Source organism: Hyperolius riggenbachi, chromosome 4 (assembly GCF_040937935.1).
Source record: "Hyperolius riggenbachi isolate aHypRig1 chromosome 4, aHypRig1.pri, whole genome shotgun sequence".
Taxonomy (NCBI): Eukaryota; Metazoa; Chordata; class Amphibia; order Anura; family Hyperoliidae; genus Hyperolius; species Hyperolius riggenbachi.
The window spans coordinates 301,790,339-301,817,901 of record NC_090649.1 but is presented as its reverse complement, the minus strand read 5'-3'; the positions used below and the strand labels follow the sequence as shown (position 1 = coordinate 301,817,901).

At 46.6% G+C, this 27,563-nt stretch overlaps 1 protein-coding gene across 1 annotated transcript in view; it reads right to left on the bottom strand.

Moving 5' to 3' along the window:
• ENPP1 (ectonucleotide pyrophosphatase/phosphodiesterase 1) overlaps nt 1–27,563 on the bottom strand; it is a 208,465-nt gene that overhangs the window by 5,931 nt on the left and 174,971 nt on the right. The window contains exons 21-23 of the mRNA XM_068231575.1: nt 11,771–11,906; nt 2,788–2,868; nt 411–543 (exon numbers count right to left, since the gene is read on the bottom strand). Of these exons, the coding sequence (XP_068087676.1) occupies nt 411–543; nt 2,788–2,868; nt 11,771–11,906 (350 nt within the window). The remainder of the gene's footprint in view (nt 1–410; nt 544–2,787; nt 2,869–11,770; nt 11,907–27,563) is intronic.

The window sequence follows — 27,563 nt, the reverse complement described above, 5'->3', positions numbered from 1 at the left end:
TTTTAATTCTGATTGGTCCTTTCAATTAATTAAAATTTTTTTACAGTGTGCAGTAACTTCAAAATGCTAGCAAAATCGCTCTATGCAGGTTTTGATAAGCGATTACAACAGCGTTTATATACGTTACATTGCAGAAACGCTGACGCTAACCACTAACGCTAAACACGGAAAATGCTGCATGTCCTGCGTTTTGCGATTTGGTAATCGCAATCGCTCCAGTGGAATTTGCCCAGACTGATCAAGAAGGTTCAAGCTATTAAATGAAGCAAGGATTCCAACTTTTCTGCATTTTTCTTGCACCTGTGTTCATAGGCCAGCCCCCGGTATCTACTCTTGTTAAATAGGAGAAAGATGAAATGATCATTTTACTTATTCTAAAGCACCTTAAAGATTTTAGTGTTACAACTTACTGCTGGATCTGTTCAAAAGTATCAGCTCGGCCGTCAAAATCATAATCAAACACAGGCCCAGAGACAAGATGGAGGCCATTCCTCTCCGCCGCATACTTTTGCAGCAGAACATTGTGGAAATAATCCCAAATGACTGAAAAAGAAAGCAAAGCAGTATCATAAATTAACTTTGATCCTAAACAAGTACAGTATATTTTGCTTGATTTGCAAAATCGATATTATAATACAGCAAGCTTGGAATGAGTTAATTGAATATTGGCTGCTATTAAGTGTTGCCCCCACCCCCCACCCCCCTACACACACCTGACAGTAGATTCCAGGTCGCTCTCTCCCTCCTTTTCTCTCCAGACGTCAGTATCAGGTGTTGTTGCTTCCCCCTCACCCATTAGGCAGAGCAGCGTCAGCAGTATATCTTGCAGTACCTGCTCCCAGTGGCTGGAGAGGTCCTCCTCACTCAAATACAGTGTAGCGCCGTGCAGCCAATCACAATGCACGACATCAAGAGCCACGTGTTGATAGGCTGTTTGGTACAGCGATGAGCTACACTAAAGAGGAGTGAGGAAGACTTGTCCTGCCACCAGGAGCATCCTCTTCCAATGCTGCTCTTTATGTTAAATAAGCAGCGGTATCCCTTAGCCCCTTCCCACCTCACCACTGCGATGAAGGGTGTCACAAGGGCTATTGTTACTCCCTTGGAATTGGTGTATGTGTGACTGCAGCTGCATGCAGCACCTACAGCAAATGTGTTTTACTTTTTTTTGGGGGGGGGGGGGGGCTACCCTAAACAGCCTGCTGAGTTTATGCAATAAGAGTTCTCACTCACAACAAATGCTTTACTACAGTTTCGGGCACCCCCATTATGACACTTTAAAAAAATCCATTCCACATTTACTGCATCACTTATACAGTAAATCAAACCTGTCCTCCACATGCATTACCGGATGCCAAATTTTGGGTTAACAACTGAATAAACATATTGGCCCTTATCCAATTAACTTTTCTCTTGCGTTTTCTTACAGGAGATCATTTTTTCATCTTATCGAAAAAATAACTTTTCAGCAGTCTGCAATCGAAAAATACTAAAAAGTAAGTTAAAAAAAGTGATATCAAACTTTTGTTTTTAGTCATTTCTTGCTTAGTGGAAGCCTTAAAGAGAAACTCCGACCAAAAATTGAACTTTATCTGTCCACGTTATGATTCCTGTGAATTTTATAAAGGAAAAGCAGAATCCTATTCTAGACAGTTTCCATCTTGGTTACCTTTGAATGAAGCTAATCCTGACGTTCTTTCCTCCCTCTCTCTTTTTTCTCCTCTTGCTAATTGTGTATTCGTTACCCGCACTCCTCCTAAAGTCTTCAGACACTCCCACTGAGGTCTATACTAGGAATTGCACTGTCTTATGTCATTAGAAGGAGGGGGAAATGAAGGGAAGAGGAGGAATATATGATAGATAAAAAGACCCCCCAGCATGCAACTGTTTTGCCAGCCGGTGGCAATGGCACTTAAAGGGCCAGTGCTCCTAAGGTATGTCATAATTCCAAACCATAACAGCAGATAAAGTTTTTAATGCAGGATTAGCATCTTTATCACTTAACCTCCTTAGCGGTAACCCCGTGTGTGACACAGGGTAAGCCACCGGAGGGTGCCGCTCAGGCCCTGCTGGGCCGATTTACTTAATTTTTTTTTTGCTGGACGCAGCTAGCACTTTGCTAGCTGCGCCAGCACCCCGATCGCCGCCGCCGCGCGCCCGATCGCCGCTATCCGGTGCGGCGCGCGGCCCCCCCCCCAGACCCCGAGCGCTGCCTGGCCAATCAGTGCCAGGCAGCGCCGAGGGGTGGATCGGGTCTCCCAATGACGTCCCGACGTCGCTGACGTCGGTGACGTCATCCCGCCCCGTCGCCATGGCGACGGGGGAAGCCCTCCAGGAAATCCCGTTCTTTGAACGGGATTTCCTGATTGGTGATCGCCGAAGGCGATCGAAGCGGGCGGGGGGATGCCGCTGAGTAGCGGCTATCATGTAGCGAGCCCTCGGCTCGCTACATGATAAAAAAAAAAAATTAAAAAAAAAAACTGCTGCGCTTCCCCCTGGCGGTATTTTTCATACCGCCAAGGGGGTTAATACACTCAGACCAGTTGCTGTTGAAATTTGATTTTTATGGTGACAATCCCGCTTTAAAGGACCATGCCTCTAGTTTAACAGAATAAAACAAGTAACAAAATGCACTTTAAGGACTAGAACTGGATGTTGGTGGTTAAGTGCTGCCCCCAAAAAATTACAGAATATGAGGAATAAATAAAATAAACTAAAAAAATAAAAAATACAACTGCAAGAATTACTCACTGTGCAAAAATTGTGTTACAAAGGTGCTATACTAACCTTTAAAAGAAGGATACATTGGACCAATGTTGCTATTGGTAAGTCCAGCATAAGATATTTTTTCAGAAGTCATTTTCAAGCCTTAAAAAGAGATTTCAGCAACTGTTAAACAATCAAGGGAAAGAACATTGAATTGTCACATCTGTATCTTGCCACAGAATAGCTGACCTGGATGTTTGTAATGAAAGATTGGGCAAGTTGTTTAAATTATAAAATTAATGATGAGTTTTATAGACGGAGTAAAAATTCACATTTTCAAAACCAGTCATACTTAAACTGACTTGGTCAGGATGATGCACAATGAATATAACATGTTAGAACAAGGGTATTAAAGAGAAATTGCCAATTCACAGTTAAAGCCTATGACTATAGTATATGGAATTGCATATTATCCCTAAATTACAAGGTTGTTGACACGTGGAGAGTGTGATTCAGGAAAGCTGGACTGGATTCTTTTAAAAATTGTCTATTCGCTAACAAAATAATGCAACCCCTCACCTGCCATGTCAGACTACAGTGAGAATAGCTAAAAGATGAGTGAAATTAACGGTTGTGCAAATGCAGTAGCATACACACACTTGCAGTGAGAAATGTTTGTGATAAATGCAAGGCTAAATAGTGTCCCCATTCAGAATTAGAAGGCATTGGATAGATCCCCAGAGCTAAGGCCAGAGACCACCATTTTAAGCATACAAGTCTCTTCAAGCAAAATTCAGGAGGAGGGAAAGTACACTGGGGAATCCTGAAAGTAAGAGCTCTGAAGGCTTCAAGTGACAAAGAAGAAAAATGCAATGAGGGTCTTAATACGGGTTTTAAAGGGACTCCGAGCTCTCTCATGGGCATGCCTTTAAGACTCTGACCAGTGCTGCAAAGTACTTAAAGATGCATACCTTTCTGTAGCTTGTGCTCTCCTCTTTCATTTGATGCCATTCTACACCAAATAGTTTTCGTTCGATTTCAATTTAAAAATCACAGCTGACATCTTGGCTATGTTATAACTTCCGGGTCACCACTGTCTTCTCTGTTAGAGAAGTGCATCACTGAATGAAGCAGGAAGAGAAAGTGACATGCATGGACATTGCAAGAGGCTCCTCCAGAGGGAGGGGTCATAGCACAACTTTGTTGGTAGTCATCTGGCTTAAAGGCATGAGAGGTGCTCGGAGTCCCTTTAAAGCTGGCATCTGTTTTTTTTTTTATTAAACAGGTGCAAGATTTAGTTGACAGAACGACTGCGATTGACAGAAAGGGGTTAATTATCTGTTATCTGAAGAGGAAAACAGCTCATACCGCCTCACTATCGTTTTCCAATCATTACAGACATTAGCAATGGGCCTGGGGGATGTCTGAAAAGGTCTTTGCCTGCTGGCATTGAACACAATGCTTTGCGAGGTGGGCAATTATTTGCATGGCACTCCACATTGCAAAAGATGCATACAGTACTTGATTACATAGTTACATAGTTAATTTGGTTGAAAAAAGGTATACGTCCATCGAGTTCAACCAGAGAACAAAGTACAACGCCAGCCTGCTCCCTGAAATATCCCTGTTGATCCAGAGGAAGGTGAAAAAACCCTTACAAGGCATGGTCCAATTAGCCCCAAAAGGGAAAAAAATTCCTTCCCGACTCCAGATGGCAATCAGATAAAATCCCTGGATCAACATCATTGGGCATTACCTAGTAATTGTAGCCATGGATGTCTTTCAACGCAAGGAAAGCATCTAAGCCCCCTTTAAATGCAGGTATAGAGTTTGCCATAACGACTTCCTGTGGCAATGCATTCCACATCTTAATCACTCTTACTGTAAAGAACTCTTTCCTAAATAAATGGCTAAAACGTTTTTCCTCCATGCGCAGATCATGTCCTCTAGTCCTTTGAGAAGGCCTAGGGACAAAAAGCTCATCCGCCAAGCTATTATATTTCCCTCTGATGTATGTATACATGTTAATTAGATCCCCTCTAAGGCATCTTTTCTCTAGACTAAATAAACCCAGTTTATCTAACCTTTCTTGATAAGTGAGACCTTCCATCCCATGTATCAATTTTGTTGCTCGTCTCTGAACCTGCTCTAAAACTGCAATATCTTTTTTGTAATGTGGTGCCCAGAACTGAATTCCATATTCCAGATGTGGCCTTACTAGAGAGTTAAACAGGGGCAATATTATGCTAGCATCTCGAGTTTTTATTTCCCTTTTAATGCATCCCAAAATTGTTTTAGCTTTAGCTGCAGCGGCTTGGCATTGAGTGTGATTATTTAACTTGTTGTTGATGAGTACTCCTAAGTCCTTCTCCAAGTTTGATGTCCCCAACTGTATCCCATTTATTTTGTATGGAGCTAGACCATTGGTACGACCAAAATGCATGACTACATTTTTCAACATTAAGATATGATACCTAGGGTGACCCATGTGCTTTCCCTATCTTTTTATGAGCACCATCTGCTCATTTCTGGGGTCTGGGCTTGTTGATCAAAGAGGGGGACAACTTATTTATTAATTCTAAAACAAAATATAAATAAATAACTCATCTGAGATCTGAAAACTTCACCACACAATCAGTGTTTTACAAGAGCATTTTACCATATTTTGTCAAGGCTTTTTACAAGCAAGATAATTCTCACTTCATCACTTAACCCCCTTGGCGGTATGAAAAATACCGCCAGGGGGCAGCGCAGCAGTTTTTTTTTAAATTTTTTTTTAAATCATGTAGCGAGCCCAGGGCTTGCTACATGATAGCCGCTGCTCAGCCATGGCAACGGGGCGGGATGACGTCACCGACGGGGTTACCGCTAAGGAGGTTAAAGTGAACCAGAGATAAAGCATCCTCATGTATTTTAACAACAACAACAATAACAATAACAATAATATTTATATAGCGCTTTTCTCCCTGGGGACTCAAAGCGCTGTGACCCTGCATTATGCAGTCTCAAAGGCTCGGGAAAAGAGGTGAGTTTTAAGCCTTTTTTTAAAGCTGTCCAGAGAAGGAGCCTCTCGTACTGATTGCGGAAGTGAGTTCCATAGAGTAGGGGCTGCGTAGGAAAAGGCCCGAGCACCAAATGTTAAGTGTATCCTGGGAATAACCAGCTTCATCTTGTTGGCAGAGCGGAGGGTGCGTGAAGGGGCATAAAGTTCCAATAGATCCGCTATGTATTTGGGTCCCATGTGGTGTAGAGCCTTGAATGTCAGCAGGCAGATCTTAAAATTGATTCTCCATTTTACTGGCAACCAGTGAAGAGTTTGCAGTACTGGGGTGATGTGTGAGCTGCGGGGGGCATTGGCTAGGAGTCTGGCTGCAGCATTCTGTACTAGCTGTAAGGGGCGCAGAGCCTTATCTGTAGATCCGATGAACAGGGCGTTGCAGTAGTCTAGGCGGGAGGATACAAATGCGTGAACCAGGGCAGGTAGGTCTTCAGCTGGGATAAGGTGTTTGATTTTCGCTATATTTCTTAGATGGAAGAAGGAAGACTTGACGACAGCTGATACCTGCTGTCTGAGTTTTAGATTTCCATCCAGGATCACCCCAAGGTTTCGCACAGAGTCTTTATACTGTACAGTATCTCCCCCAATTGCTAGTTTGAGGTGGTGAGCGTTTTGAACTTTATCCATCATGTGTGGACCACCTACCACCAACACCTCTGTTTTGTCAGAGTTCAGCCTCAGCCAGCTGGTGTTCATCCAATTTTGTAAATCCACTAGACACGCATTTATGGATGCTGATGGGTCTTGGGTGCCAGGCTTGAAGGACAGATACAGTTGTGTGTCATCTGCATAACAATGGTATCCTAGGCCATAGTTCTGGATTATTTTGCCCAGTGGGAGCATATAATGGTGATAGTACAGAACCCTGTGGAACTCCATAGGCAAGTGGCACTGGATTAGAGTAGTGTGTGCCCAGACATACTTGCTGTGTCCTGCCAGATAGGAAGGTCTGAAACCATCTAAGAACAGTACCCCTTAGGCCACAGTAATTCTTCAGTCGCTGGATAAGAATTTCATGATCCACAGTATCAAATGCTGCTGACAAGTCAAGAAGAATCAGAATTGAGCAATCACCCTTGTCCCTTGCAGTAAGTAGATCATTCATTACTCGGACTAATGCTGTTTCAGTGCTGTGCCTTTTCCTGAATCCTGACTGAAAAGTATCAAATATGTTGTTATCTGTAAGCCTGGCTTCTAGCTGGTTGGCGACTGCTTTCTCGATAACTTTTGATAGGAATGGTAAGTTCGTCACAGGTCTGTAGTTGGTTACAGAATCAGGATCTAGTAATGGTTTCTTCAGGGGGGGTTTTATGATTGCTTTCTTTAGTTCTTCTGGGAAAAGACCACTTTGCAAGGAGCACTGAGTGATTTTGTGAAGTGCTGGCCTGATCAGCTCTGGGCACTGCATTAAGGATCCAGTTGGACCAGGATCAAGGTCGCAGGTAGTGGGGCGGAGACTTTGAATGAGAATTCCAAAATCTTCTACACTCAGAGTGTCAAAGACTTGCCATGGTGGTACGGTAGTAGGCATATGCAACGTCCAGTGGTCAATTGATGTAGTTGGTGTAATGCTGGCACGGATGGTAGACACCTTGTTTGTGAAGAAGGCAGAGAATTCTTCACACCTTTCCCTGGAGTATGTGGTTGGGGCTTTTAGGCAGGAAGGATTGCAGAGTGATTCCACTGTGTGGAAGAGTTGAGCAGCTCTGTTGTTGGCTGTAGATATTTTGTGCGAGATAAAGTCTGATTTTTTCTTGGTTATTGCTTGTTGGTATTGTCTGAGGTGTTGGACTAGGCTAGATTTGTGCTCCTCAGTCCCTGATTTACGCCACTGTCTTTCTAGTCTGCGCCCTTTCTTTTTTAGATCCATGATGGTTTTGTCAAACCAATTAGCTTTCTGCTTTTTGGTTGCTGATTTGGTGCGCCATGGGGCAATACTGTCAAGTGTTTCATATATCGTGGTGTTGTACTGGGTTACTAGAGTGTTTGGGTCCATTTGGCTGTGGAGCAGATTTGTAAAATCCAGGTTGGCAGTTATCCTCTCCGGTGTTAATTTACTCAGGGGACAGGTTTTGATTGTTTCTTTAGGGAGCTGCTTGATAGGGTGATGTTCAATAGTAAACTGTATTATGTGATGGTCTGACCACACCACTGGGGTTACTGTTATGTTACTAATGTCCATTCCGAGGTGGAACAGTAAGTCTAGCGTATGCCCTCCTCTGTGGGTAGCTGATTTTACAACTTGTGTGAAGCCTAGTCCACCCATGAGATTTATTAGTTCATTTGCATCTTGTGATTGAGTGTTATCAGCCCGGACGTTGAAGTCACCAAGGATGATCCATCTCGGATAAGACAGAGTTAGCATTGCCAGAAGTTCTGAGAATTCCTGTAGGAATGGGTCAGCATCTCCGGGGGGACGATAAACCACTAAAATTTTGAAGCCTTTACCAGCTGAGATCTGGGCACCTATACATTCAAAAGACTTTGTTGAGCCAACATTCAGGGCCCTGAGCTGCAGAGTTGTTTTGCCACAAATTGCTACACCCCCTCCTCTGCGGTCTCGTCTTCCCTCACTTAGGACTGAGTAATTGTATGGGATGGTTGCTTCCAGTGTGGGGCCCGCATTGGCATCAATCCAGGTTTCAGTGATGCATGAAAAATCGCATGTCTTAATAAGGTCCGCAATAATGGCTGTCTTATTGTTTATAGAGCGGGCATTGCAGAGCAATGCAGTGACTGCATGGGGCTTAGCAATGGCGACTGGGTTCACTGCCGGGGTGTTACTGCATCTCTGACTAGGGACATGGTAACTTCTGCTACTTTCAGCCTCTGATTTCCAGTAAACATCACTGGAGATCGCTGGAAAGTTCTTTCCCTTGAATGGGCCTGGGTCCCTGAAGTTGGACTGAGACTGAGTGTGGCACTTTTTATGGGCCTGGCCGCCTTTTTTATCTCTGTGCGTTTTATTTAAAATCCCTAGAGATTGCAGCAAATTAGCTTGTTTTTTTTCCAATGTGAGATGCAGCTCTCAATGGCCTGAGAGATAGTAAGAAGCTGGCTGTATAGATTAACATTGCTCTTTGTGAAGGAATGGGTTAAGTAAGCTCTTCCTTTGATTGTTGTTGTTTATCAGTGGGGGGTAGACAAAAGCAAATGCTGGCCTTCAGAATCTGCTACAAGAGGTGTGAAAAGTCCATTGATATGCAGAAGCATGGGGCCTACTAAGGTTTACTTAGAAAGGCAATGGAGTCAATATAATTTCAGCCTCTGAATGCATTTCAAGTATTTGTACAGTCTGCAAAAACGGATTGCCAGCTGAAGGATATTACTGCTGTTTGAGGAAGGAGGATGAATTCCCTTACCTTGGGAAGAAGACTTGGGAAGGTAGGAGATCTGCTTGCTGTGTTTCCTGGACATGCTTTTTATTGTGTTTGCTTGTTTGAAGCTGTGGACCTCATGAGTATCCAGGTGGAGAAATCCTATTCCATTGTGTGTCCTTGTAGGAGTAGAGAAGGCTTTTGTTTGTTTGTTTGTGTGGATTATCAGCTTCCCAATCCCATGCAGGACTCCAAAACCAAGGTCAGCTACACATGACTTTCATGGTGAGTACAATCCAGCTTGTAACTTAGCCATCCATAAACTTCCATGTTTCCCAGAAGGTTCCAGTTGTAGCCAGAGAGTTCATGGTGCAGAATCTGTAAGTATTTTTGTTCCTTCTGTGCATATATGTGATTAATGCTTCCCAGAGCCGAGACAAGGTGTGGAGCAGGTAAAAGGAGAGGCTGCCATCTTGAGCGCGCTCAGTACATTTTACCATATATATCTGTGGGAACATTAGATAAAACACCTACACTGCTCTCGGTTTCATTCTTCACTGCTCAACCTGGTTCTTATCAGCCCTGATAAAATCCCTGAGTGAGCATTCAGTCTGGCTTTGCTCAGGAATCATTATAGCGGAGTGATTATAGCAGAGCCACAAGGGGGCAGGCTTTGGCTTGAAAAGACATCAGAGAAGACAGACTCCGCTATGATGATTCCTGAGCAAAGTCAGACTGAATGCTCAGTCAGGGATTAATTATCAGGGCTGATTAGAAGCAGGCTGAGCAGTGAAGAATAAAACAGAGAGCAGGGTAGGTGTTTTCTCCAATGTCCCCACTGATATATATGGTAAAATACATGAGGGCTCTTCGTCTCTGGTTCTCTTTAAGTACCAGCTGTCTTTGCCCCCTTTAGGACAAGAGACCGCTGGTACCAGAAAATGCCAGACACTGACAAATCGCCACACATACCCGCCATCCATGCCTCATGCTGGGAACCTCAGGCCACCCACTCTGCAGTCTCCTATGAAGGCAGAGCTCTGTAAGCTGGTCAGGAGCCGCTTTCACTGGCTCCTGACCATGTGATCAATGTAAGCCAATGGGAGTTGCTTACATTGATCGACAGGGTCAGGAGGCAATGAAATCCCCCACAGGGCTTTGCGGTCATACAGATGGCAGGGCAAGTGAGCTGCGGTGGATAAAGAGCGACACGATCGGCGGGAGCGGCAACAATGCGCGGCGGCGGTTAGAAGAAATCTATGCCCTGGCAGGTATTATGAGATCAAAACAGGGCATAGCTTACAATCACCGCCATCCGGAACTGGTTAAAGCGTACCTCTGGTGTAACTTAAATAACAAAAAATATGCTAATGTGGGTAATTTACAACTACTTGGCACACTGTCTCTTTAATTATCTTCACCAGAGTCCTGGATAAGCATTTTCTGCCAAAAATGGCAGCAGCCTTTGTCTATGTGATATAAAGAAACAGCGGGGCCTTTCTGGACAAGGGGTCAAGCTACATGCCGAAATCCTGCTAATTCGGGACTCCTTTGCAGATTATTACAGATATGGCATGCCAGATAGTTTTAACTTATCAGCATTAGTGTATATCTTGATATTTTAGTTAAACCAGAAGTGTGCTTTAAGCTGAATGTCTTGTCAACACTCAACTCATTAAAGTTTACCTGAGATGGGGTAAAGTGTAGTATTTATACTTACCTGGGGCTTTCTTCAACTTCTTGTGATCCGTGGATTCCATCACTGTCCCATATGGCCACTCCATTGCCCCGTGCTAACTTCCGGTAGTTCGGGCAGTTGTGGCAAGTCGTACTGTTCTGCGCATGCGTGGCCCAGTCATGCCCTGACTGGGAGCATTCTGCGCCTGTACAGTACTACTGCGCAGGCGCAAAACAATCCCTGCCATGGGAGGGAGACAGAGGGCGCTTGTGTGGTTGTGTCACAGAAGAGCTCAATGGCCCAAATTACCTGAGGTGACCATGGGACAACGGAGTGGCCGAGGAGGAATGGGCCATGAACCACATGGGGTTAGAGGAAGCCCCAGGTAAATATAAATATTGCATTAGGGCTCATTCACACTATGAGCATTTCCCTTTTTTTTTTTTTTTTTTAAAGCACTGGCGATTTTAGAAATTGCCCTAAAAGTGCTTGGGCAATGTTTTCCTATGAGAGTGTTCACATGTGAACGCTTCGATTTCTTTGAAATCACAAACGCGCTACATGTACCATTTTCTGAGTGCTTTGGCTCAATGGAAGGCATAGGGAAATTGTAAAGCGCTTTTATGAATAAATACATTGTATTTATTAATTTCTGGGTCAAATAGTTCACCTCCTGACTGACGTCAGGAAGTGAAAAAACAAGTCGCTCCGCAAAAGCGCTTACAAAAGTGCTTTTCTAAGCATAGAGCACAGGGAAAGGCGCTTAAAAAAGCTCAATAAATCGCTCAGCACTTGCGATTTATAATGTGAACAAGGCCTTATAGCCCGTCTCAGGTTTCCTTTGAGCTGCTAAAGCAGCAGTTCCAGCACTAATAAATCTGCTATGGACTATATGGTTTTCAACTCTTAATGAATCCACCACATTATATCAGTTTGACAGAAGCAAAGTTATTAAGGGCTTTTACTTGAAAATATAAACAGTCCAGTGAATATGAAGAACAGTGTATTTACTTGGAGGAAAGAGAAATCCAAATTTCAGAGTCGGATGATCACGGTAATATTGACATTTCTGGCTTTGGCTTGGTGGGATTCGAACATCCATAAATAAACAGGAAGAATTTCTTTCCATAGAAGTGGACACAGATTCCTTACAAACACAAAGAAATGCATGAATTCAAAATGTGAAAAAGAACATCATTCAAAAGAAGTGCAAGTCCTAATAAAACACAGATGCGGCCCAAAAAGAAAAATCGTCATTTTCTAATTCAGCTGACATTTAAGATTTGCCAAAAATTACATTAGTTAATACTTGAAACGTAATGAGTAACTATAAAACGTCTGCTAAAAATAAATATATAAAAATTTGCCAAGTGCATTGAGGGTCTGATTTACTAAGGTATGTCCAGAGTTCTCGAGGCATCTCCAGAGGGGATCTTTGGTGATTATACAAATTTACTCTGGATTCAGTGGCGTAGCAATAGGAGGTGCAGAGGTAGCGACCGCATCGGGGCCCTTGGGCCAGAGAGGCCCCGAGGGGCCCTCCCTCAACTACAGTATTAGCTCTCTATTGGTCCTGTGCTCATAATAATCACTTCTATAGATACTTTGAATAGTAGTAATCATTAACAAACTGTTCCCCATGCCCTTCTTGCACCTCTGACACTGTAGTTGCCATTGGCAGGTTTTTGTGTGCCGTATCAATTGTTATATATAGAGTGCTTGGGGGCCCCAATGTAAAACTTGCATCGGGGCCCACAGCTCCTTAGCTACGCCACTGTCTGGATTTATTAAAAATAATCTGCCATTAAGTGTTTAGTTTTTACCATAACCTGTGTCATATCAAATCATAGTGGCAATTGTGGACAGGGCTGTGGAGTCGGTACAAAAATCTTCCGACTCCTCAGTTTATGAAACCACCGACTCCGACTCCAGGTACCCAAAATTACTCTGACTCCTACTCCTACTTGTGGAGACATATGTGAACAGGTGATTGTATGAGTGCAGTTGCAGAATTGACAGCATTCCTCTAAACGTGCCCACTAATGATACCATCTTTATTGTACAATCTTGGCAAATCTATATACCGTATTTTTCTGACCATAAGACACACTTTTTCTCCCCAAAAGTGGGGGGAAAACGTTGGTGCGACTTATGGTCCAAAGGTGTGCCAGATGCCCTCCCACAAAAGCTCTTACATGTCCAGTGGCAATTCATCCATCTTTGGCTGGCGACTTGAGTCCTCCATGCTATCCACTGCATAGCTCCCACTCTCCCCCAAACTCATCTCCCGCCTCATTCATTGTAAATCTGCCACTGCTGGCCATGATTGCTGTCTGCCCAGCCCAATCACAAGCCAGCAGTCAATCCAATATGTAACTCCACCCACTCTAGTCTGCTGCTCCACCAGCATGGGTACCGAATGCTCTTCAAGCGGGACATCCAGGCGACCATCCAGCCAATCAGCTTCCTCCAAATACGGGTGCAGCTTATCACAGATGCTGGACTCACACATATACACATGCATGACCTCAGCATCTGTGATAGGATTCATTTGTATTTGGAGGAAGCTGATTGGCTGGATGGACGCCTGGATGTCCCGCCTGAAGAGCCTTTAGTACATTTGTTGGTGGAGTGGCAGACTGGAGTGGGTGGAGTTAAATATCGGATTGGCTGCTGGCTTGTGATTGGACTGGGCAGATAGCATCAGGGTCAGCAGTGGCCAGGTGACGCCGCAACCTGCTGGCCTGACAGATAGCATGTCTCTCGAGTGGAGGAAAGATCATAGGACTGGGGCCATACCTGGCGATCAAGTGGTGTCTTGGAGAGAGACTTCCTCATTTGGTGGACGGAGCTCTGCATGGACCCACTTCCCACGTTTAGCCGCACTTCCTAGTCTGAGCGGCGAGTGGTCTGTGAGAGCTGGGACGCATGTGTGGCCCATGAGAGTCTTAGCTGGGACGCACGTGTGGCCGCACTTCCTGGTTTAACGGTAAGTGGCCTGTGACTTAGCTAGAACACTATGCAGACCAGGATGCAGCCAGACAGCCTTCACATAGACGGTAGCTCACTAGTCACTACCACCATCACGCATAGGTCTGCAGGAAAGGGATCACTCTCTACAAGTTAATCTGGCCCTGAGGATGTTGAGTGTCACAGCAGTTGGAACTGTGCACCTGTGCTGTGATAACAATGCTCTAGGAACTGCAGATTGACAATGTGGGCTGTTTTGTATACTTTGGCTTTAATGCACTTTCAGTGAAATCCTGTGGCTTGGTGCCACTATGCTATGCTGGAATGGGACTAAGCTTCATTGATAAATATCAGGGACAACTATCCAGACTATTACATTGCCTATTGCTACTAACACTGTCTGCAGGTTGCAATTTGCACTTAACTGACCTATGTAAAGCTCCATAAGACGCCATTGATCCATGGAAGCACCAGGTTTAGTATTTTTTTTTCTTTATTTTGTACTCTAAACCTAGGTGTGTCTCGTGGTCCGGTGCATCTTACAGTCCAAAAAAATATGGTAGTAGGAGGGTAAACAGAGTGAATATACTTTGCATGGAGACTTTAGGTACTCCCTCATATTATATAAAAATTGTAAGATTGTTCAATCAAGACTGTATCATTAATGGCACCTTAAAGAGGAACTGTAGTGAAAATAACATACAAAATAACATTGCATATTTTTTTACAGTATTAATCTATAAATTATTTAGTCAGTGTTTGCATATTGTAAAATCTCTCCCTGATTTACATTGTGAAATTTATCACCAGGTGGTGACATCTTTAGTCTTGACAGGTGATCTCTGCTATCTTAGTTCATGAAAAGCATGCTTCACTGCAACTGTAAACGCTCATGTTGTCCGGTACCACACAGCATGCCTCGCATTACTCCAACAGATTTGTCACAACACACTGCTAATACGCTGGTATGAATGTACCAGTACAATAGAATAGCATCGAGTTTGCTATGCGATTGTATTGTCTGATGCAACACACTGCACCATGTCTGTGAGAATGTAGCTTAAACTTCATTACTCCCTTTCTCATTTGAACTCTTTCAGTGGTCCAGAATCTCCGCCCACAAAGATGGCCACACTTTGGACTTTGTTTTTACTTCTCTCTGCTCTCTTTCAAGCTTGAATAACTTTCCAATTTCCCCTCTCAGACCACAACCTAGGATATTTCACACTGTATCTCTTATTCTTCAACTTCCCCAGCACTGCACTCACTTGTGCAGTAATTATCGTAATCTTGATTTTTGCTCCTGGATTGATACTTTGAAACCCCTGGGCACATTGACCTCAATTCACTAAGATCATACTGGTGATAATAAGTAAAAACTTATCACCACACATCGATCAGTATTTTAAGTGTTAATTAACTAAAGAAGTTTGCTTTATTAACAAGTAGTGATACGTTTTCATAGTGAGAGTGTTGTCTAGGACCAACTGGTTGAGTACACCTCTGTAATTCCTCAGAAGGCTTTGGGAGTCCTTGTGTCTCGAGCGCTCCCAATGACGGACGGCTCCATACTGCGCTAGCACGCTCAAGTCTGCACTCGCACATGCACAGTATGAAGCTGCTCGTCTTGACACGAGTGCCCCCAAAACCTTTACGAGGGCTCAAGAAAGCAGCGTAACTTTCACCGGGAACAGCGCGGAATGAGGGGACTAAGAGGGGGTAGGATCCAGCATAAGATCACGGATAGGATCACTAGGATCCAGAAACTTACCTCTCCATAGGTAAGTATCAGTATGGTTAAATTACAATCAAAGCATAATAGTTTTTACTATTCTTATTGACAAATCAAATCTTCTAGTAGCTGATCCATTTAACCTGGATTTGCAAACTTGAGCTCCCTCCCTCCTCTGAGTTTTAATTAATGAAAATGTTAAAAATACAGTGTTACTCATCCCTAGCAATGAAATTCAAATAATTCTGCGTTGATGCAGATTTTCTGCTGATTTTTATACAAATTTATGCAGCTTGAAAATGGACCAATCAAATGCCTCTTTTTCAACCCCAAGCTTCTAATTCATACTTACAAATCTCTCTTCCCCCTGGTTTTCCTATACGTACTGTAAGTGCATTTATTTACAGACACTATTCAAAATAATATTTCGACTAAACCAATTCCAGTAACCTTTGGTTACTGGAACTGGTTAAGTTGAATTACATTGTCCCTTAAAGGGGCACTATGGCGAAAAATGTTTCGCAGAGTAAAATGAGCCATAAATTTATTTTCTCCTACGTTGCTGTCACTTACAGTAGGTAGTAGAAATCTGACAGAAGTGACAGGTTTTGGACTAGTCCATCTCTTCCTGGGGGGATTTTCAGGGATTTATTTATTTTCAAAAGTGCTTAGTGAATGGCTGTTGCTCTGTCCAACTGCCAAAAAACTGTGTAGCAAGCAGGGAAGCTGGCCAGCATCATTGTTTAAATCCTTTTTAGGGAATATCTTTATAAAGAATAAAAGCCTTGATGAGAATCCCCTATGAAGAGATGTACTAGTCCAAAACCTGTCACTTCTGTCAGATTTCTACTACCTACTCTAAGTGACAGCAATAGGAAAAAAGTAATTTATGGCCTATTTTACTCTGGAAGAAATGTACTTCTTATTTGTTTATGTTTGCACATATATTTTAAATTTTACAATGTTTTGCTATAGTGCCCCTTAACCACTTCCCGACCGCCTAACGCACAGAGGCGGCCGGGAAGTGGAGCCCTGAAGGACCGGCTCACCCACAGAGGCGGCGGTCCTTCTAAGGGCATGGGCGGAGCGATCGCGTCATCCGTGACGCGATCCTCCGCCGGCGCCTGTCACCGTTCGCCCGCCGCAACATCCCGCCGGCTATACGGAAGCGCCGGCGGGATGTTAACCCCGCGATCGCCGCATACAAAGTGTATAATACACTTTGTAATGTTTACAAAGTGTATTATACAGGCTGCCTCCTGCCCTGGTGGTCCCAGTGTCCGAGGGACCACCAGGGCAGGCTGCAGCCACCCTAGTCTGCACCCAAGCACAATGATTTCTCCCCCCCTGCCCCAGATCGCCCACAGCACCCATCAGACCCCCCCCCTGCCCACCCCCCAGACCCCTGTTTGCACCCAATCACCCCCCTAATCACCCATCAATCACTCCCTGTCACTATCTGTCAACGCTATTTTTTTTTTATCTCCCCCCCTGCCCACTGCCCCCTCCTGATCACCCCCCCCACCCCTCAGATTCTCTCCAGACCCCCCCCAGACCCCCCCCCTGTGTACTGTATGCATCTATCCCCCCTGATCACCTGTCAATCACCTGTCAATCACCTGTCAATCACCCATCAATCACCCCCTGTCACTGCCACCCATCAATCAGCCCCTAACCTGCCCCTTGCGGGCAATCTGATCACCCACCCACACCAATAGATCGCCCGCAGATCCGACATCAGATCACCACCCAAACGCAGTGCTTACATCTATTCTCTCCTCTAAACACCCACTAATTACCCATCAATCACCCATCAATCACCCCCTATCACCACCTGTCACTGTTACCCATCAGATCAGACCCTAATCTGCCCCTTGCGGGCACCCAATCACCCGCCTACATGCTCAGATTGCCCTCAGACCCCCCCTTATCAATTCGCCAGTGCAATATTTACATCTGTTCTTCCCTGTAATAACCCACTGATCACCTGTCAATCACCCATCAATCACCCCCTGTCACTGCCACCCATCAATCACCCCCTGTCACTGCCACCCATCAATCAGCCCCTAACCTGCCCCTTGCGGGCAATCTGATCACCCACTCACACCAATAGATCGCCCGCACATCCGACATCAGATCACCACCCAAACTCAGTGTTTACATCTATTCTCTCCTCTAAACACCCACTAATTACCCATCAATCACCCCCTATCACCACCTGTCACTGTTACCCATCAGATCAGACCCTAATCTGCCCCTTGCGGGCACCCAATCACCCGCCTACACGCTCAGATTGCCCTCAGACCCCCCCCTTATCAATTCGCCAGGGCATTATTTACATCTGTCCTTCCCTGTAATAACCCACTGATCACCTGTCAATCACCCATCAATCACCCCCTGTCACTGCCACCCATCAATCACCCCCTGTCACTGCCACCCATCAATCAGCCCCTAACCTGCCCCTTGCGGGCAATCTGATCACCCACCCACACCAATAGATCGCCCGCAGATCCGACATTAGATCACCACCCAAGCGCAGTGTTTACATCTATTCTCTCCTCTAAACACCCACTAATTACCCATCAATCACCCATCAATCACCCCCTATCACCACCTGTCACTGTTACCCATCAGATCAGACCCTAATCTGCCCCTTGCGGGCACCAAATCACCCGCCTACACGCTCAGATTGCCCTCAGACCCCCCCCCCCCCCTTATCAATTCGCCAGTGCATTAGTTACATCTGTTCTTCCCTGTAATAACCCACTGATCACCTGTCAATCACCTGTCAATCACCCATCAATCACCCCCTGTCACTGCCACCTATCAATCACCCCCTGGCACTGCCACCCATCAATCACCCCCTGTCACCTGCCCCTTGCGGGCAATCTGATCACCCACCCACACCAATAGTTCGCCCACAGATCCGACGTCAGATCACCTCCCAAGGGCAGTGTTTATATCTGTTCTCCACCCTAAACACCCACTAATTACCCATCAATCACCCCCTGTCACTGCTACCTATCAGATTAGACCCCTATCTGCCCCTAGGGCACTCAATCACCCGCCCACACCCTCAGAATGCCCTCAGGCCCCAGCCCTGATCACCTCGCCAGTGCATTGCTTGCATCTATTCCCCCCTCTAATCACACCTTGAGACACCCATCAATCACCTCCTGTCACCCCCTAGCACACCTACCCATCAGATCAGGCCCTAATTTGCCCCGTGTGGGCTCCTGATCACTCGGCCAAACCCTCGGATCCCCCTCAGACCCCCTTCCGATCACCTCCCCAGTGCATTGATTGCATCTATTTTCCCCTCTAACCACCCCCTGAGACACCCATCAATCACCTCCTGTCACCCCCCTAGCACTCCTATCCATCAGATCAGGCCCAATACAACCTGTCATCTAAAAGGCCACCCTGCATATGACCGGTTCCACAAAATTCGCTCCCTCATAGACCACCTGTCATCAAAATTTGCAGATGCTTATACCCCTGAACAGTCATTTTGAGACATTTGGTTTCCAGACTACTCACGGTTTTGGGCCCGTAAAATGCCAGGGCGGTATAGGAACCCCAGAAACGGACCCCATTTTAGAAACAAGACACCCCAATGTATTCTGTTAGGTGTATGACGAGTTCATAGAAGATTTTATTTTTTGTCAAAAGTTAGCGGAAATTGATTTTTGTTTTTTTTTCACAAAGTGTCATTTTTCACTAACTTGTGACAAAAAAATAAAATCTTCTATGAACTCGCCATACACCTAACGGAATACCTTGGAGTGTCTTTTTTCTAAAATGGGGTCACTTGTGGGGTTCCTATACTGCCCTGGCATTTTAGGGGCCCTAAACCGTGAGGAGTAGTCTAGAAAACAAATGCCTCAAAATGACCTGTGATTAGGACGTTGGGCTCCTTAGCGCACCTGGGCTGCAAAAAAGTGTCACACATGTGGTATCGCCGTACTCAGGAGAAGTAGTATAATGTGTTTTGGGGTGTATTTTTACACATACCCATGCTGGGTGGGAGAAATCTCTCTGTAAATGGACAATTGTGTGTAAAAAAAATCAAACAATTGTCATTTACAGAGGTATTTCTCTCACCCAGCATGGGTATGTGTAAAAATACACCCCAAAACACATTATACTACATCTCCCGAGTACGGCGATACCACATGATTGGCACTTTTTTGCAGCCTAACTGCGCTAAGGGGCCCAAAGTCCAATGAGTACCTTTAGGATTTCACAGGTCATTTTTGTTTCAAGACTACTCCTCACGGTTTAGGGCCCCTAAAATGCCAGGGCAGTATAGGAACCCCACAAATGACCCCATTCTAGAAAGAAGACACCCAAACGTATTCCGTTAGGAGTATGGTGAGTTCATAGAAGATTTTATTTTTTGTCACAAGTTAGCGGAAAATGACACTTTGTGAAAAAAAAAAATTAAAATCAATTTCCGCTAACTTGTGACAAAAAAATAAAAACTTCTATGAACTCACCATACTCCTAACGGAATACCTTGGGGTGTCTTCTTTCTAAAATGGGGTCATTAGTGGAGTTCCTATACTGCCCTGGCATTTTAGGGGCCCTAAACCGTGAGGAGTAGTCTTGAAACAAAAATGACCTGTGAAATCCTAAAGGTACTCATTGGACTTTGGGCCCTTTAGCGCAGTTAGGGTGCAAAAAAGTGCCACACATGTGGTATCGCCGTACTCGGGAGAAGTAGTACAATGTGTTTTGGGGTGTATTTTTACACATACCCATGCTGGGTGGGAGAAATACCGCTGTAAATGGACAATTGTGTGTAAAAAAATCAAAAGATTGTCATTTACAGAGGTGTTTCTCCCACCCAGCCTGGGTATGTGTAAAAATACACCCCAAAACACATTGTACTACTTCTCCCAAGTACGGTGATACCACATGTGTGGCACTTTTTTGCACCCTAATTGCGCTAAAGGGCCCAAAGTCCAATGAGTACCTTTAGGATTTAGGGCCCCTAAAATGCCAGGGCAGTATAGGAACCCCACAAATGACCCCATTTTAGAAAGAAGACACCCCAAGGTATTCCGTTAGTAGTATGGCGAGTTCATAGAAGATTTTATTTTTTGTCACAAGTTAGCGGAAATTGATTTTAATTGTGTTTTTTCACAAAGTGTCATTTTCCGCTAACTTGTGACAAAAAATAAAATCTTCTATGAACTCACCATACTCCTAACGGAATACCTTGGGGTGTCTTCTTTCTAAAATGGGGTAATTTGTGGGGTTCCTATACTGCCCTGGCATTTTAGGGGCCCTAAACCGTGAGAAGTAGTCTTGAAACGAAATTTCTCAAAATGACCTGTGAAATCCTAAAGGTACTCATTGGACTTTGGGCCCTTTAGCGCAGTTAGGGTGCAAAAAAGTGCGACACATGTGGTACCGCCGTACTCAGGAGAAGTAGTATAATGTGTTTTGGGGTGTATTTTTACACATACCCATGCTGAGTGGGAGAAAGATCTCTGTAAATGGACAATTGTGTGTAAAAAAAATTAACAAATTGTCATTTACAGAGATATTTCTCCCACCCAGCATGGGTATGTGTAAAAATACACCCCAAAACACATTATACTACTTCTCCTGAGTACGGCAATACCACATGTGTGGCACTTTTTTGCAGCCTAACTGCGCTAAGGGGTCCAAAGTCCAATGAGCACCTTTAGGCTTTACAGGGGTGCTTACAATTTAGCACCCCCCAAAATGTCAGGACAGTAAACACACCCCACAAATGACCCCATTTTGGAAAGTAGACCCTTCAAGGTATTCAGAGAGGGGCATGGTGAGTCCGTGGCAGATTTCATTTTTTTTGTCGCAAGTTAGAAGAAATGGAAACTTTTTTTTTTTTTTTCACAAAGTGTCATTTTCCGCTTACTTGTGACAAAAAATATAATATCTTCTATGAACTCACTATGCCTCTCAGTGAATACTTTGGGATGTCTTCTTTCCAAAATGGGGTCATTTGGGGGGTATTTATACTATCCTGGAATTCTAGCCCCTCACGAAACATGACAGGGGGTCAGAAAAGTCATAGATGCTTGAAAATGGGAAAATTCACTTTTTGCACCATAGTTTGTAAACGCTATAACTTTTACCCAAACCAATAAATATACACTGAATGGTTTTTTTTTAATCAAAAACATGTTTGTCCACATTGTTCGCGCTGCATGTATACAGAAATTTTACTTTATTTGAAAACTGTCAGCACAGAAAGTTAAAAAAATCATTTTTTTGCCAAAATTCATGTCTTTTTTGATGAATATAATAAAAAGTAAAAATCGCAGGAGCAATCAAATAGCACCAAAAGAAAGCTTTATTAGTGACAAGAAAAGGAGCCAAAATTTATTTAGGTGGTAGGTTGTATGAGCGAGCAATAAACCGTGAAAGCTGCAGTGGTCTGAATGGAAAAAAAAGTGGCCGGTCCTTAAGGGGTAGAAAGCCCTAGGTCCTCAAGTGGTTAAACCAATTCCAGTAACCTCTTTTTGGTCCCACATAAACAGTGGTGCTCATCAGAGCTAGGATATCCGAGGTACTCAGATAATCCTAGCTCTTTTTCACTATTCAAGCTCGAATACCGAACTCGAATAGTATTAGCTATCCGGGCTGTGCTATCCGAGCGCACCCGGATAGCAAGCAGCTATCCGGAGATATCCTAGCTATCCGAGCTCGGATAGCATCACGAGCTCGGATAGCGTCACGCCAGACGTCACCTCGAATCCTCACAAGCGAATCAGAGGGCTCCCAGCCCTCTGACTGCAGCCAATCACAGAGGGGGAGCCTGGCCAAGCCCCCCTCTATAAATAGCGGACGCCATCTTGCCTCACTCGTCCTGCTTGCGACTTACTGACTGATAGTACTGAGAGAACTGCTCCAGTGCTTTTTGTCTGTGTGCAAGTGCATTTCCATTGCTCTAAACCTAGCGTTTTTACACTCCAACACTTGATATTCAACTGTATTGCTTTGTATTGTAGATAGATTGTATTTTAGGCAGTTTAGTTAGTGTGATTAGGGACTAGGGAGGGAGACTGTCACTGGTGCTGCTGCAGGCCTGCAGCCAGCAGCTAGGCCCTGTGCCTGCCCTGCTCTGTGCTCTAGTCTCTACCTTACCTGTGCTCTCACCTGTCCTTCTCTACTCCTGTACTACTACTTCTGTGTTAGATAGAATATTGTACTATTTTGTAGTTAGCAAGGCCCAGCTTTACTGCTATACCTGTCCGGCTGTATCTGCCTCTCAATAATCTAGTCACACCTGTTCTACTATTTAGCTCGATTCTTCTATTGTTTAGTTAGTACTAGTAGTACTGTGTGTACTCACTCACTGTACTCTAGTCTGTGTTTAGGGACCGTCAGTCAGCGTCAGCTAGGGTCTTAGTGTGCGTGCGCACGCACCCTCTAGTTAGTGCTACACCCGTCCTCCTATTGTTTATATATATACTACTTCTATTGTGTCTTAGCTGAATTGTACTGTAGTCTGACACCGTCAGTCAGCGTCAGCTAGGGTCTTTGTGTGTGCAGTGCACATCTGCGCTGTCAGCACCCTCCAGTTAGTGCTACACCCGTCCTTCTATTGTTTATATATACTACTTCTATTGTGTCTTAGCTGAATTGTACTGTAGTCTGACACCGTCAGTCAGCGTCAGCTAGGGTCTTTGTGTGCGCAGTGCACATCTGCGCTGTCAGCACCCTCCAGTTAGTGCTACACCCGTCCTCCTATTGTTTATATATCACTACTTCTATTGTGTCTTAGCTGAATTGTACTGTAGTCTGACACCATCAGTCAGCGTCAGCTAGGGTCTTTGTGTGCGCAGTGCACATCTGCGCTGTCAGCACCCTCCAGTTAGTGCTACACCCGTCCTCCTATTGTTTATATATCACTACTTCTATTGTGTCTTAGCTGAATTGTACTGTAGTCTGACACCGTCAGTCAGCGTCAGCTAGGGTCTTTGTGTGCGCAGTGCGCACTCTCTCGTTAGCGCTACACCGATCTCTGCTGTAAAGTACACCTGTCCGTCACCTCACACACCCACCACCACCAGTCCCACCCCATTAAAGTACCCCACTTGTCCCACCCGCCTTTACATACATAAGGTTTTTTTTTCATTTGTATAATATTAAAAATATACAATGTCTGGCACTGGCAGCCGCGGTCTGGGCAGGGGCAGCAAGGGCAGCAAGGGCATCGCCAAGAGAGGAGGTCGTGGGCGTGGCAGCCGCGCCACCACCACCATGCGCAGTTCTGCATCTGCACCAGTGGCTATTCCGCCATTAGCCACTGGCCGTGGACGCCTTGGCAGCCCAACAGCTGGGAGTCACGCTGCAGAGACACAGCAGCAGCAGCAGCGTGTGGCCCAGTTGTTCCTCCCACCGCCAGGTCGTAGCCGTTCTATTGAGGAGAAGGACGCAGACGCTGTGGTGGAACTGATGGTGGATGAGCAGGCCACCATTAGCTCTGGAACCGAGTCCTCCACCCCCGCCACCACTCCTGTTCGCAAGAGCAGCAGCAGCCGCCCAGCACTGCCTGGGGAGCAGGAGGAGGAGTGCAGTTCTCCAGCCCCAGCAGGCGACACCAGCACCCTATCACTCAGCACATTCTTATCCCCAAGCACAGCGGGGCTATGGAGTGCTGTTGCGGCAGAATTGGCAATGGAGAAGGAAGAAATGCTGATGGGCACTTTGGGGGATGATGCTTTGGACAGTCAGACAGTGGTGACTGTCCATCCGCCCATGCATGCAGAAGGGGAGTTTGGGGTATCCCAGCAGGAATTGTTTGTGGAGGGGGAGGATAATGATGACATTGTGAAGGACAAAGACTGGTTGCCAGGTCCTAGGAGTGGGGATGTCATCAGCTCCGAGGAGGAGAAGGAGGAGGATGCGTCTGCGGGCCTTGCTAGAAGGATCAGCATCGCAGGCATGGGCAGGATCACAAGTGGGCGTGGTATGCAGGCCAAACAGCGTGCTGATCAGGAGACGAGTTCTGCCAGTGCCACCACCAGCCGCACCAAGAAACCCCCCCCCCCCCCCTCCCAACCACCACAGGGAGAGCAGCGGCAGCAGAACCTTCCAGCCGAAGGGGCAACTTCACCTCCCCAATATGGAATTTTTTCACCCTTCCATATTTGGAGTGCAAGTATGCCACCTGCAACCAGTGCCGCAAGCAGCTCAGCAGAGGGAAGGAGCCCTCTTCGTTTGGCACCACCTCTCTGGTCAACCACCTTGCAGGCAAACACTTTCACGAGCATGAGGAGTTCGTGAAGTTGAAGGAAGCTGGCAGTGGCAGTGGCAGACCCGCCACCACTGCGAAGCCGCCGGCAGCAGGAGTGCGTCAGCAACGCACTGCTCCTCCTCCCTCTGCAACTCCTTCCGCCGACACTGAGGCCTGTTCTGGCAGCCAGTCCTCAGTGGCCTCCTCTGCTCCCTCCACTGCTTCCCGTGCCAGCAAAAGAGCTCGCCAGACCCTGCTCAGCGACACCTTCCAGGGGGTGGTCAGGGTTCTGCCTCCCAGCAGCCGTCGCGTGCGTCAGCTGAACAGCTTGCTGGCACGGGCCATGTGCTCCCAACTCCTGCCTTATTCCCTTGTGCAGGAGGGGAGCGACATGCGTGCGCTCCTGATGTGTGCAGCCCCCGATTGGCCAATCTCCAGCCGACATTATTTTGCACGCACGGCCATCCCTGCACTTCACCTCTCTGTGATGGCCAATGTCGGGAGAGGGCTGGAGCACGCGGTGGGTCAACGGGTCCACGTCACCATGGACTCGTGGAGCAGCCGGTTTGGGACAGGCCGCTATCTGTCCTTCACCGCGCATTGGGTCAGCTTGGTGGAAGGGGGTGAGGAGGGTGGAGCAGCATCGGGCACTGTCAGAGCAGCAGCAGCAGCAACAACGCAGTGGGTAGTGCCACCATGCAGGGTCAGCGGAACAGCAGCAGGTTCCTCTGATCCGCTTCCATCCTCCGCCACGCCAGCCCAAACCCCCCGCCTCAGCAGCAGCGTGAAGCCCCGCCACTGCCAAGCGCTGCTGGAATTGGTCAGCCTGGGGAAGACCAAACTGACGGCGAACCATGTCCTGGCCAAACTCCAAAAGCAGGAGAGGAATTGGCTGACCCCCAGAGGCCTCAGAGTTGGAGAGGTGGTGTCCAACAATGGGGCAAACCTGGTTGCTGCTATCAGCAGGGGAGACCTGACCCACATCCCCTGCCTGGCGCACGTCCTGAACCTGGTAGTCCAAAAGTTCCTGCGGACCTACCAGGGGATGGACCGACTCCTTGAGGCGGCAAGGAAGGTTGTGCATCACCTCCGGCACTCGCCTGCAGCCGTGGCGAGCCTGGAAGAGGTGCAGAAGGAGCTGCACCTGCCACAGCACCGGCTCATGCTCGATGTTCCAACTCGCTGGAACTCCACCCTGGCGATGTTGAAGCATCTGGTTGAACAGAGGCAGGCTGTCAGCCAGTACGTTGCACGAGCAACAGTTGCCTCCCTCACTGCAACTGGGCGTGCTGCCACCAACCTCCCCTCCATCATCTCCACAGAGGACTGGGGGCTCATGCAGCAGGTGTGCTCAGTCCTGGCACCCTTCCTGCAGGCCACCAACATGGTGAGCAGGGACCATGCAATGGTGTGCGAGTGGGTCCCCTTGGTGTGTGTGCTGGACAGGGCCCTGTATGCACTGGTGGAAGAGGGAGCGGCAGCCTTGGACCAGCAGGAGCTGCAGGCAGCTTCACAGGCCACCTCTGAGGAGGAGGGCTCGGAGTTGGTGGAGGTCCCTGACCTTGCTGCTGATGAGGGGGAGCAGCAGAGCGCAGCTGGACTGGTTCGGGGGTGGAGAGAGGATGAGGTGGAGGAGGCAGAGGAGGACAGCAATGTCGGCTCTGGGGCTGCCGATGATGTGCCAACAGACGTGGCTAGACTGTTCCCAATGGCAGCGCACATGCTGAGGTGCCTGCGAAAGGACCCAAGGGTGATCCAGATGAAGCAGAGGGAGGACATCTGGATCTGCATGATGCTGGACCCACGTCTGAAGGGGAAGCTCAGCCAGTTCCTGCCTGCAGGAGGAGACCGTGCGCAACAAATGAGGGATTTGCAGCTGTCCCTTGTTGAGCGCTTGCAGGAAGCCTTCCCTGAGCCATCCACCCCCACTGTCCAGCCAGCACAGAGGCAGCAGCAGGTGCCTGCATCCACCAGCAGCAAGCGCTCGTGCACCACAGACCTGCTGTCTCTGACCCAAGAGCTCTACATGAGTGTAGAGCTGCCAAGGACTAGAGAGGAGGTGCCTGCAGCAGCATCCTTCTCCAGTCACAGGCAGCGCTTGACCCGCATGGTGGCTGACTACATGGGGTCCTTCAGCGGGCTTGACAGCGTGGCCCCTGTTGATCCCATGGAGTATTGGGTCATACACCTGCCGATCTGGAGCGAGCTTGCGCAGTACGCCCTGGAAGTGCTCTCCTGCCCCCCTTCCAGCGTACTGTCAGAGCGTTGCTTCAGTGCAGCCGGTGGAGTCGTCACTGAGAAGTGATCTCGTCTGTCTCACAAGTCTGTGGACAGACTGACGTTTCTCAAAATGTACCAGGCTTGGGTGGAAGGCGAATTCATGGCCCCTGTTGTCGGCGAGAGGGGGACATGAAGTGACGACTGGCACACACACATACACCTGCTGCTGCTGCTGTTATAGTTCATCCTGCTGTCTGTGTCTCCACTGCCAGGGAACACATTACAAGGTGCTGCTGCCCATGCGCCACCAGCTATTACGCTCAACAATAGCTGCATTCATTTGAAAAAAAAAAAATGTTATTATTTTAGAGGTGTCCGGATTGAAAACTGTGCTGTCCCAATTGTGTATTGGACACAATGTGGGCTTCACGACCGCTGTCTGGAACCTCATGCTGTGTATTTACGGCCCTGGAACCACCGCTAGGACCCAGGGCCTACTATGTCTCGCTGCCTGCCCTCCTGCCTGCTGCCAAATGCCAGTCTGCCACACACACTTATCCTCCTCACGCTGCCTGCTGTTATATTTCCTCCTGCTGTCTGTGTCTCCTCTCCACTGCCAGGGAACACATTACAAGGTGCTGCTGCCC